Source organism: Typopeltis vanoorti, chromosome 16, assembly GCF_054136105.1.
Source record: "Typopeltis vanoorti isolate ZY-2024b chromosome 16, IOZ_Tvanoo_1.0, whole genome shotgun sequence".
NCBI classification, from domain to species: Eukaryota; Metazoa; Arthropoda; class Arachnida; order Uropygi; family Thelyphonidae; genus Typopeltis; species Typopeltis vanoorti.
In genome coordinates, this window is record NC_143564.1 from 34,799,320 (window position 1) to 34,812,526 (window position 13,207).

Sequence of the window (13,207 nt, forward strand, 5' to 3'; positions counted from 1 at the left end):
AGCGTGTACCAGAACACGTCAGAAAAAATCCTGCAGGGCATTATTTAGAGAGAGAACATTAGATGGAAAACAAAGAAAATGTGTGGTCTGTAAGAAAAATGTTAGGAAACAATGTGTAAAGCGTGATGTCGAGTTACAAGTAGACTGTGTTGTTCAATGGCATTTATAAAATAATGATATAATTATTTGCATGTCATGTACCGTGATCCCCAAATGGGGATTTTTTTTAAATCAATAAAAATCATATTTTTACTTTGTATATTATAAAATTAGATATCCCATATTTGTTTACATGCAAAAAACATTACTTCATTCAAGAAAATAATTTAAAAAAAAATCTGGCAGGAAATGGGTTAACCATTGCTCAATGGTTAAATGCACTATTATTATATTAATTTGTCACTAGATGCCACTATGAGTGCTTAGTACAATTTGCCAGCTTGATTTAAAAAATGGTTTAGTTTTGTCTGTGCATTTCTATATTGCAGTGCTGTCACACATGTATTGTAATTTTAGAAGCTGAATGAGCAAAAGTTTTTAGATCATTTATTAATTTTTTAAAAAAATATTTAATTTGATATCCCAAATATGCTAAACAAAAAGAAAAGAACAATTAAGGAAGAAAACGGAATATTTAATGAAGAATGGGACATGCGGAACTACATGATTACAGTCAAACCAAATATCCACTTCTTATACAGCAATACAAAATCTCAAATAAGTCATTAAGTTATGTACCATTTAGTTAAATAACATAAAGCTTGCATTCCTAGAATATAATAAAAGGTGTTTTATTAACCACTGAGATGTTTAGTTTGTAGAATGTCATTCTTGAATTATTAATTTTTCGTAAATAAATAAAACACTTTTGAGAATTTTAATAGATTTTAATTTTGTAATATCGATATTCATACTGTATGCATATGACCTCTTAATAACTGTAGCAAAATTGATTATATATGAAGTGTGCATACAGCCTTATGAGAAATCCATGAAGTGATATATGGTCTTCCAATGCTTAAAAGGTTCCCACACCTCGTCCTGCCTTTCCAAACAATTCAGTAACATACCCACCCCACCCAAGCACCCTTTCTTGCACACCATACAGGACACTTATGCATACAGACAACAGATGTGCTATTCTCTGTTAGCTAGTGTTTCAATATGACATTGTTAACCAGGAATTCCTCATAAATGAATATTTGTTCATTTATGAGGAAAAGTTCATTCTAACTAATGGCTAAAATCCTAACAAATTTAACAAAATGTTAACATCCCCTTTATAGAGAAAATCTCATAACAAATGAGGATTGATAATAAATAAATAATCCCCCTCTTTAAAAGAACTGGTAACAGAGATCAAAAATCTCTTTATAATTAGACTCATCATGGAAGGTACACACTATTGCACACAAAGCTCATCCAACTATGCCTTAATTGATTCAATATCTCTACATTCACAACACACTCAGGCAATGTATTCCACTCACCAACCACTCTCCATGTAAAGAGCCTACTCCTCTGCTCACATCCTCCATATACAGTTTACAGGAATGGCCTCTTGTTCTACCCCTCTCTCCCATTCTATGAAAAATCTCTTCCATGTCATCTTAATAACAACCCCCTGACTAGATTATGTCTTGATCATATACCCCCCCCCCCTCATTCTTCTATTCACTAGCTTTGCAATTCATATTCTCTCAATCTGTCTTCATACCCCACATTAAAAAAACCACCAACCACCTTTGTGAATCTTCTCTGGGCCCTTTTCTAACATATCCTCATCACCATGAAAACCCAATGACCTAATCTGCACACAATAATCCATATGAGGCCTGATCAACGCTTTATACAATGGCATCATAACCTTTTTATTTCTGCATGTCAGGGTTCTCTGCATCATTGCCATTATTCGATGTGATGTCTTCACAACTTGTGCAATGTGGCCCCTGAATTTCAGGTCCTTGTCCACCATCACTCCTAGATCTCTCATCTCCTCTACTTCCTTTAAAGTTTCCACCAAGTGTATACTTTCTTTCCCATTGTTGCTTACCAAATTTCAAAATCTTACACTTTGCAACATTGAACTGACAGTCCCATTTACCTGCCCATTCATGCAATCTATTCAAGTCCTCCAGTAAGGCAAACTTGAATGTTTACAAAGAAAGCTCTCTGTTGCAAATCTTCATATTAGTTCAAGTGGGTTAAATAAGTTTTCTAAATTTGGAATGTAGTAATAACTACATTCCAAATTTACATATATTTGATATTAAAGATTTAACTCCTGAAAATGTTAATTCACTTTCATCATTTTTCTCTATTTTCAAATTGCTCTAATTTTTTCATTATGAGTTAATGCTACAAATTTGGCAGCCACCTTTCAAATAAAAGAGATCAAAGTTGGTTCCTAATGATGTTCAAGGATGTATAAGACTTACTTTCAGACAAACAGGTGAAAAATTACAGGAATATCACAGAGACCTGTATTTAAATTTTGTATATGTAGAAAATTATTAGGTGACAAGAGAAAAATTGTTCAAAAACAGTACCACTGTGTGGTATAAATGGAAAATTATACAAAACAAAATACACATGGCCTATATACTAAAGTTCTAAGTCAGCAGTCAGAACTGAAGGCTACAAGAAGACTAATGTAAAATCAGGTGTAACACAAGGGCATATGCTATCCTCCACTGTTATTCATCATCTATATGTATTGCATTATGAAGAAAAGCAGCATTGAACATAATTTCCAAACTGAGATATTGAACTCAGGTCTTTACAGATTGCAATAACATTAACATTCTATCTCTTAAATAAATTTGTGACAAATTGAATAACTGCTATAACATTGGTTATGAAAACCAGCAATAAAAGTTGGGGGAAGGGGGATGAAAATACCCATGATTACATAAAAATATCACTTGCATTCTCACTGGATATTCTACAGAATAAGTAAAATATTTCAGCCATTCAAGCACAATTTTTAGAATAGAACAGTAGAATAAGCAAAACTGAGAATGTGGGAGCTATGTGAATAATTTTTTGAAATAGGAGAGAAATTAGTCCAAATACTAAGCTAATTGATATACAAATACAATCTTCAAAGCAGTTTAACCTACAGATCTGAGAGTTTGGTTAGAAATAAAGCAGGTACAAGAAACCAGGTGTGATAGTCCTGAGAAAAAGTATAGGAGTGAATTGATGACATCAATATATAAAACATTAAAAATTAAATATCAGAAAGAACTTGATACTGTTGGAATTAGCTTGTACATTGTTTGATGCCAATATACAAGAAAAAAGCAGTTATAAAACAAGATCTATGCGAAAGAAAAACATGATCTTAAGGACGAAATCACAGGAATTTAGCTTTATACAGTAGTGAACAAATTAATCCGAACACTCACATTTTAAAGAAAAATTTTAATTTTGCAAGAAAATAATAAAAATTAAACTCCAACTTTACCTAATAATTTATGTGCTCCTCTGTTCTTAATAAATTCATTAATTTGCTTAGGCATGGATTCTGTCAATGCAGAACACATTTTTCTTATTTCTGCATCTCAAAACCATACTTTTAGAATGGATTGTATTAAGTTATCCTTTGTATCACAATTTGATTTTCCAAATCTCTTTTTAACAATGGCACACCAATTTTCTATTGGGTTAATGTCAGGAGATTTACTTGGCCACTGAAACAATTGGATGTGATTTTTGAGGAACTCTTAACTTTTTTTCAGTGTAGCATGGAGCGAGATCTTGTTAGAAGATGAATGCTTTGTCTTTTTGGATCTGTGGGACTAGTCTTTTTCCCCAATATTTTTTATGTATTCTCTGCTTTTCATCATACCAGTGATCCTGGACCATCATGTGTAAAACAACCCCACATCTTTTTTGCTGTGTTTAGGAGATTGTTGAGAAGTCTTCTCAGCTGCTGAATTGCAAATAGGGTACTCTCTCTCCTTGGACAAAGAAATGGCTTTCATCTGAGAATATGACTTTCTTCCAACAAGTCCTCTTTGTACAATTTTTAACACTGGAGCCTCTTTTTCTGCACAGCCTTTGTCAACAGTTGTTTCTTTTTTGATCTGTGGGCAGTCCTCCCTGCTTCCAACAATCTTTGACAGACTGTCATGTCAGAAATATTAATCCCACTAGCTGCCAAGTCTTTAGATTTGGTAGACAATCTTAGATTCATTTCGCTTTTCCTAACTAGTAAATAATTTTGAGTAAGTGTATTTTTCCTTTTTCACCCACATTTCCCTTTTCTGGCAGGAGAAGTACTAGTCTCCCTAAACCTCTTTAAAATCACATTAACAGTACCCAAACCCAAACCATACTCATTGGCAGTTTGTCTTTGATGAGAAAGAGTACATATTTTTGAATGCTTTCTAGTTGATGTATCCATTTTATAAATACACAAATTTTTTGTTTTCCTTTATTAATTAATTTTATTTGTTTATTTATAAAACTTACCATTTGTTCCTATCCAAAGAACATACAGTTTTTCAGTGAGTCAACACTCAGGTAAATTTCTTAAGTATCGTTTCAGTGCTGTAGCAACATCGTGTGTAGAGTATTCATCGTATTTTAAGTGGACTGACCAATAAAACATTATGAATGTCAACTTGTTTACACTATTAAAAACACACAACACTATTAATAAACATTGTAGAAACAAGCAGCACTCAACCAAAATAGTGAACTAAAACCAAAACTGAAAATTAGTGTGAACTGAAACAAAAACCAAATGAAAACTAAAAACTTGATGAAAATTTGGCTTGTTCGAATTAATTTATTCACTACTGTAATTAATGGCATGATTCTTGATGGAAAGGAAGTTCAATGGAAGAAGGTACAATTAAAATTGCCACTATATTAAGGTTTAAAAACTTATCTGCCAAGTTATGTTTCTGCACATTAATATATTTATAAAACTGAAGTGATAATAATGGTATAAAACCATGATTTAATAATAGGCACCACAATTAAGGGCCTAGATCAAGCTAATCCAGATAATGATGAAAAATTGTAATTATAACAAAGCATAGCTGTAATAAGCATACTAATGCAAAAATCTGATCACACGAAGCATTTCAAGTTAGCCGAGTGCTAAATTTACAATTTTGTACTGTGGATTTAATTTTGTTTTCCTTTATTAATTAATTTTATTTGTTTATTTATAAAACTTACCATTTGCTCCTATCCAAAGAACATACAGTTTTTCAGTGAGTAAACACTCAGGTAAATTTCTTAAGTATCGTTTCAGTGCTGTAGCAACATCGTGTGTAGAGTATTCATCGTATTTTAAGTGGACTGACCAAGCATCTAGGGATTAAAAAAACATTAATAAAGCAAGATTAATTTCTGGCTCAAAAAATTTATGGAATTTAAATGCTTTAACTTAAGTGATTTTTCAAGAATAATAAAAAATGTAAAAGCTATAATAAATACTGGAATGAATTCCTGAATATATGTGTATGATAGGCTTCGATATATTCTGGTAGTAAGGGTTACACATTGATGATATGTGCATGCAGGCACTACATAAAGTAAGTGTGACTGAAAAGCAAAATGAAAATTGTGGAGTCTCTGTGTCTTCAATATATGAAGGCTAATTCAAAAGAGAAGTGAAGTTTTTAGTAGTAATTAATCCATATAGGATTCATTTAGAAAAACTGAAAGGACCTTTATTGCTCTTCTGTTCACACAGAAATGGGCCCAGTAAAGTTTATTTAGGATTCTCAGTCTTAAAAGTTGTTGAACAATGAAACTTTCACATATAAATTCATACCAAATAGGCAAAACCAGTGATATGGTTTTAGTAATTTATTCAACGAATCTTGTGCCTTTCATAGAGAAGGTGAATCAGATTATCCAAACTCTTTTGGATGAAGCCAAGATATGATTTTCTTCAGTTTCTACAATTTTAGGGAAGAATTTGGATGATTTATGTCATATAGGTAGTACTTTCTGTATAAGTTTTCTCTCTTGCATGAATTAAAGAAGGAATGAAAGTTCTGTAGAAGGCGTTTTATCCAAAAAAGGATAAGAACTGCTAAATTATGTGATTGAAAAGAAGTTGTGGACAACAAAGAGTTTCTCTTGTGGACAAAATGTATTCGATGCCTTTTTTTTTTTTTTTGTAAAGATTTTTCTGTGGGTTATAAAGGAGTCTAAAGACTCAATCTCTTAATGGGTTTAATGAGTTAATTGGTTATTAAGGATAATTATGACGTTAAGTTCTATATATAATATTCTAAGATATGAATCACTATGAGAGTTGTAGTTTAGTTTCAGATGTTTTTAAGAGTTAATCACACTTGGAATGGAGGGAGTAATTTACTAATGGTGCAATTGGCAGGATTACATACACAAAATAAAAATATATTCTCAATCCCCCCACACACACACAGAGATTTCTAATCTAACCATTTTGGTTGGATTTGCATGTTAATTAAATGAAGGTAAAGTGAAGGAAAATGTGCTGTTTTGTTGTCCTTTAAGAGGGTATACTACTCGTAATGAAGTCACTTTTAATTTAACTAGTATTTTGAAGAAAAACAAACCAAATGGTCATTGTGATGTGAAATTTGTAATGGAGCAAACTGAATGACAAGAAAATTTGTGAGCCATATTACTTGCATGAAGAATGTTAATATCTCATGGGTGCATTGCAGCATTCATAGACAAGCCCTAGTAATGAGACACACACTCTCAACACTAGAACTTGTCAAAATGCCATCAAAACAGTTAACTTTGTAAGGTCAAGGCCATCAAATTCCAAGTTTTTTACTTTTTTTTTTATATAAAGAATTGGAGAGCAACCTTATAACCCTTTTAACACACAGATATTAGATGGTTGTCACATGGCAAAATAGTTACACATTTATTTAAGAATTGTTTTCTTTGAGTATTAATCCTATCTTCTCAGTCAGTGTATAACAGACCAAATAAGGCTTTAAAGTTTAGCTTATTTGTCAGATATTTTTTCAAAGATAAATCAATTGAATTTATCATTAAATGCACAATCAGAAGAGTTTCACTATTCAAGACTATACGGAAAGCATAATGAAAAGAAAAAAATTAATTTTTGCTAACTTTACTGACTAAAGTGACTACAGTAATTGACACTTCAGTGAAAATGGGCAGAACTATGTTGTTAAAAATTAAAGAGCATCTCAAGTTCTTATAAGTTACTTTGACAATGTATTTTACACAAACATCAATAAATATGAACTCGTTTCATAATCCATTTGACAAGTTTCTTGTGGCAAAGTCCGATGACTAGAAACTGACAAAAAAAAATTCTTTTGGTATATCAATATTACTTGAACTTCAAAGCTTATTCAAGACTGAAAATCTTATACATTTTTGGCTTGGATTAAAAAAAAATAAACAGTTAGTGAGAAAGCAGTGAAAATCCTTTTGCTGTTTTCCACTATCTATATATGCAAGAGAGGTTTTTTTCATCTTGCATCTCATTGAAGTCAAAATACTGAAACAGACTTGATGGCAAATGACATATAAAGCTCTGTCTTCCATTGAAGACAGATAAACTAGAACCCTCATTATTGCTATACTTTGTTTGCAAAACAAGTTCAACAATAATATTAAACTACCAACAGTATACTACATTTTGATTTATAACCATGTATATGTTTAAGGATTTTATTATGTATATTGCTCATAATTAGTTTATAATCTTAGGTTATATAATTATAAACAAATCCTTTCATTCCCCAAAGACAGTATCCATACTATTTTTTTTTTTCCATTCTCATATCAATTTTATATTATTAGGCATATTGCTCATAAAAATGTAGTATGGAAAATATCTCATAATAAAAATGCAAAATCATTATTATTAACACCAGACATCAATGGAATTAAAAGACTCATCGTGGGAGGCAAACACTGTTACACACAAACGTGCTTTAAACTCATTCAATGTATCAGCATTCATCACAATGCCGGGGAATGTATTCCACTCGCCAACCACTCTCCATGCAAAGAACCTGCTCCTTATGACCCCCTGTTTATACCCTCCTTATACAACTTTCAGATATGTCTTTTTGTTCTTCCCCCTTCTCCCATTCTATGAAAAATTTCTTCCATCTGGTAACAACTCTTTACTAACTTATGTCCTAATTGTATCCCCCCCCCCTCTCTTCCTACTATTCACAAGGCTTTGCAAACTGCATTCCTTCCATCTTGCAACCCAAAGACCAGTTATGACCTTAGTCTTTACTAAACCCTCTCCAATATATCCTCATCACCATGAAAATCAGTGGACTAATTGATCAGGCCTATAATCCATAGGCTTGATCACGGCCTTATACAATGAAACCAGAATCTCTTTATTTCTACAAGTTAAGGTTCTCCACACATTGCCATAATCTGATATGATGTCTTCACAACTTGTGCAATGTGACCTCTGAACTTCAGATCCTTGTCCATCACCACTCTAAGGTTTCATTTCCTCCACCTGCTTCAAAAATTTTCCTGCCAATTATATACTTCATATATCTCTTTGTTGCCTACCAAATTTCAGAACCTTACACTTTGTAACCTTGAGCTAACAGTTCCATACTGCTGCCCACTCATATAATCTATTCAAGTCCTCCTTCAAGGCCATGACATCCGCTTGATTCCTCATAACTCTCTCCAGTTTTGCATAATCTGTAAATAGTTGTGTATCACCAGTTAAACCTCTCCCAATATCATTAATATACAAATTAAGTAACAATGGTCCTAAAATTGACCCTTGAAGCACACCACTAGTGACTCCTCTTTCGAGATAGTGCCATCTATACACAACTTGCTGATACCTACCTGACATCCATTCACCTATCCAACTTGCTAGTCTATCATCCAATCCCATTTGCTTCAGTTCAGTGACCAACATGTGGTGTGGCACTCTATCAAAAGCTTCTGCAAAATTAAAATATACCACTGTATATGCCTCCCTTGTGAAGGAAATATAGTACATCAGCAAGTTGACAAAACATGACGTACCTTTAACAAACTCATACTAACAATCACAAAGAATACCACTGTTATCAACCCACTTTTGAATCCTGTCTCTCACTAATCTTCCTAATACCTTAACTACAACTCCAGCCTATAAGTTGCTGTGTAGAGTGGAATAATTTTGCCTTCATTTGACTCCTTTGGAACTTGAGCTGTTGCAAGACTCTTGTTAAGATTTAGTCCAAGGCTGATGCTAATTCCTTGTAACATTCCCTTAGTGATGTCATCAACACTTGAGTTGTTGATTTCACACTGAGGATGAAACACTCTGATGAATTGCTCAATGAATACCTCAACTATGCCCTCTGCAAATGTTACCAATCTCACACTTTCATTCATTAACATCATCTTACCATAATCATTCTTTCTACTTGAACATATAAAAAAAAACTTACCAACTGAATCTCTCCTGGCTTGCTCTTTATACTATTTGTGCATTGCAATTTTCTCCAAATTTTCCCAATATATTTTTGTAGGTCTGACAATCATTTCCTACTCTGCTATTTAGATCCCCAAAAAGGGTCAACTTTTCCTTTTTCATTGTCAGTTGCTTTCTCTAAAGCTTCAAAAACTTCCTCTACTTCTACCTTAGTAGAACCTTCTGTAGGACCACAGGCACAAATAAGTCTCATCATCCAGTTCCCCATTCTCATATTTGCCCACATCACTCTACTTGAGACTGACTGCCATTCAAGAAGATTAGCCTCGTATTTTGTGTTGAATACTATGGCTACTCCTTCTTTTCCTTGATTGTTATTGCCTGAATATAACATTTTGTATTTATTGCTCAGAAAGATCTCGCCAGTTTTGGTCTTTTTTGTTTCAGTCACCCCTATTATGTTGATCTGGTACTTATCCAATTCCTCAGCTATCTCCATTTCTTTGCATTCAGGCTTCTTATGTCGATAGTACCGATCTTGAACTCTGGTAATGTTGAGTTGGGGGTGGGTTTTCAGATTTGTTCCAGTAGCTGACTTTTCGTTGTTCGCCTTGGTTCCCTGGCTAAAACAACGGGGGCCTTGTTTAATTACGCAACGCCCCAGCCAGCATGAAATTCTGTCACGTTGTACCATCATTTTTTATTTTGGTTTAAGCCAATAAAAATACAATTTGGTCGGCTAAATCCCAAATTGCCAGCCCATCCTCATTCGTTCAGTATCCAGGTAGATACCTAACAGGGTGCACCAAGAGAAGGTGAGGATTAGACATTAGGTCAAAAGCCCCAATCGGTTTTCTGCATTCCTTTAAAGGCTATGTGGAGGTCTCTTCTCAGTTATATAGCTTGGACCCTTAAGTACCCCGCATTTATTTCCTTATCTTCATTCCATGCTACAGCTCCAAACTGTTTCTTAAGCTTGTCATAATCACCAGCCTTGTACTTCCACATATATCCTTTCCTCACAAAAGTCTTCAAATGGCTAGCCAAAACCCAGGTGATCACTTCATGATCCCTCTCATCAACTAGAAGGAAGTGTGAAATACATCCTCTGCTGAAAAGATCAGATCTAAAACTCTCGATGGTTGCATGCTTTCCTTTACCTACTGCTTGAGATAGTTGTCTCTCAAGAACTCAAGGAATTCATTTTTCTTATTCTCAAATGCTATCTCTTCTTTCCAATCTATACCACCATATTAAAATCACCCTTCCCTTGTTTGCTAACCCTAGTTGCTTATACATTTCTTCACCACTACCTTCCACATTCCCTGGCCTATAGCAATATCCAACTAAATATCTCTTCCTGTCAGCCTCGACCTCACACACTGCCTCAAAACCATTGACATTATTTCTCTCTTTCATGTCTACTTTATGTGGACATAATTCTCATGCTATCATCATCACTCTCCCTCCCTTCTTGTCCTTTCTATCCTCGCATTCTGTACCCTTCCATTAGGATATCATCTTTATTCAACCATGTTTCACTTATTCCAATGATTTTGGAGTGATTAAGTTCAGTGAAATTTCATCTCCCTTATTTCTGATATGCCTCGCATTTGTAAAAGACACAGCAGTTCACTTTTGTATCTATAACCAGTCCTACCAAAGCCACTTGTTGGCTGTGATTTCCAAACCACACCAGTCCTTCCCCATTCACCTTTATCACTGCTTACCACACATATCTGCTCAGTCTTAACTACCCACTCGTATCCTCATCTATTCTACTCCATTTCTATGCTGATCATCCTCATATATACATTCACTACTACTTCCAAATTCCAGCCTCTCTCTATGTTATGTCTCCCTACCACCCGGGCTTCCTGTTTCCTTGTTCTTCTTGCATTCCCATTATCTGTCTCTCTTCATCTCTCACATTAGCACTGTTTCTGCTGCCAAGAACTTCAGTCTCTTCCGTACCACTCTCCTGATCTTTCATTTCACCTCTTGCTTCTTATCTCTTACTTGCATTATACACTGCACATCCATCTAGAAACAGTTTCTCCAGTTCACTCACTCCACAGTCATTCAAATACATGCATACATCCACAAACTGCACTCCCTTTTCTTCATTATCTGATTTCAGAGAATACAGGCTTAGTGGTTCATGATGAAAAATATGTTGAAATGGGTTTGCAAGTCAAAAAAAGATTGAACTGCTGCTTGACATGAGACACTGGAATTGCTCCAACAAGACTTACCTGCAGATATTCTTTGATTCATCATTCATTATGGCTACTTGTCAAAAAAAAGTTTCACCAGCAAACTGAGAATACTGCCATGGGTTAGTAGTCTTTTTTCCTACTCTTGTGAACTACTTTATGGAATGATTTAAACAGCATCTACTTGATAACATCTATCTTTTGTACCACCATGTGGTACATGCGGGTATATGACATTTTTGAATTTTTTATACTAACATAACTGTCTTTTTTATAAAATGATTATCAATAAGACAAATACCTTATTTAAACTGCTATTATTTTGATATAAAAGGTAAGACAAACCACATTTGCATCTGTTTGTTTTGAAGGAAAATTTTAAGAATTATAGGTTTTTTCCCTTTATTTAAATATGCATCCCACCAACAAAAAGTAAAACTTCTTCTTCCTCTTGTGCCTTATCCCATTGGATCGACCTTTTCACATGATGCGACCTTATGTGCGTGATCCCAACCAATTTGTCGCAGAACCTGACAAGGGGGGAGGGAAGGTATTTTTGTCTGGAGCATGTTCATGGGGGCCAGTTTGCCTGTTCTGAGGGACAAAAAACTCGAGTTTCCGGGATAAAAACCTCCACTTCTGTATGAGACCGTCTAACTCACCTTTAGTCAAAAAAGACCAGATAAAGGTTCCTTACATCATGGATGGCAATTGAATCCAGGTCTTTCCGACCACAGGCTTCGTCTTTACTGATTGAGCTACGGAGGCTCAAGTGTAAGTAAATCTACAGTACAATTAGTACTGTGATAGGCTAAGGGTTAAATAATTTAAAAACCCAGTTTTAGAGACCAAACAAAAAACTCTTTCAAGCTACTGCAGACCTTCCAATTAGGGTGGCGATGTCACAGTAACATTATCTACTATCTGTATAAGTCACACAAACACAGTTGAAAAATGAAAAAACAATAAAAGTATACATAGAACGAATCTCTCCTAATATGCAGATGCCAGACAGGCAGGTAAAAAAAAAAAAAAACAATATCATTAGGATCAATTTTAACTGTGTGTGTGTGTGTGTGTGATTAAAAAAAAAATGAAACTTAATTCAGAACTTAAAGAGATGCTCATATTTATCAAAACATATATGTAATAATTTGGTGTCATTCCAAAAGGATCCCTGGCTAGTATTAGTAATACATGACATCCATTTCTGATTATAAATGGATCTATTGCTATGAGATCATACCACCTACTCGTTAATGGTAGAGACCCCACCAAAAGTCAATAAACTTAACTCTTTATCAGATGTATTTTTGGTTGATCCAGATACAGTTAAAAATTAAAAAGATACCCTCTTCATCCAGTTGTTGATTGCAAAGGTAGCCCTACATACAAAATTTCAATGTTTTGGGTATAAGACTGCGATGAGTCTTCTGACTACATGGAGACACCCATAATAATAAGAATAATAATTTTCTTTATATTAATAATACAAGCAACTTTATATCAACAATTAAAGATTTGAGATTTCACTCCACAGATTTACTAGTAAGCTTTAACACAGCTTCACTTTTTA

The 13,207-nt window shown here is 34.0% G+C and overlaps 1 protein-coding gene across 4 annotated transcripts in view; it reads right to left on the reverse strand.

Annotated features, from left to right (window-relative positions):
• Positions 1–13,207, reverse strand: part of RhoGAP15B (RhoGAP_ARAP and RA_ARAPs domain-containing protein RhoGAP15B) — a 339,597-nt gene that overhangs the window by 173,653 nt on the left and 152,737 nt on the right. For all 4 annotated transcript variants that reach the window (XM_090405966.1, XM_090405963.1, XM_090405964.1 and 1 more), the window contains exon 9: positions 5,197–5,331. In XM_090405966.1, the coding sequence (XP_090262092.1) occupies positions 5,197–5,331 (135 nt within the window). The remainder of the gene's footprint in view (positions 1–5,196; positions 5,332–13,207) is intronic.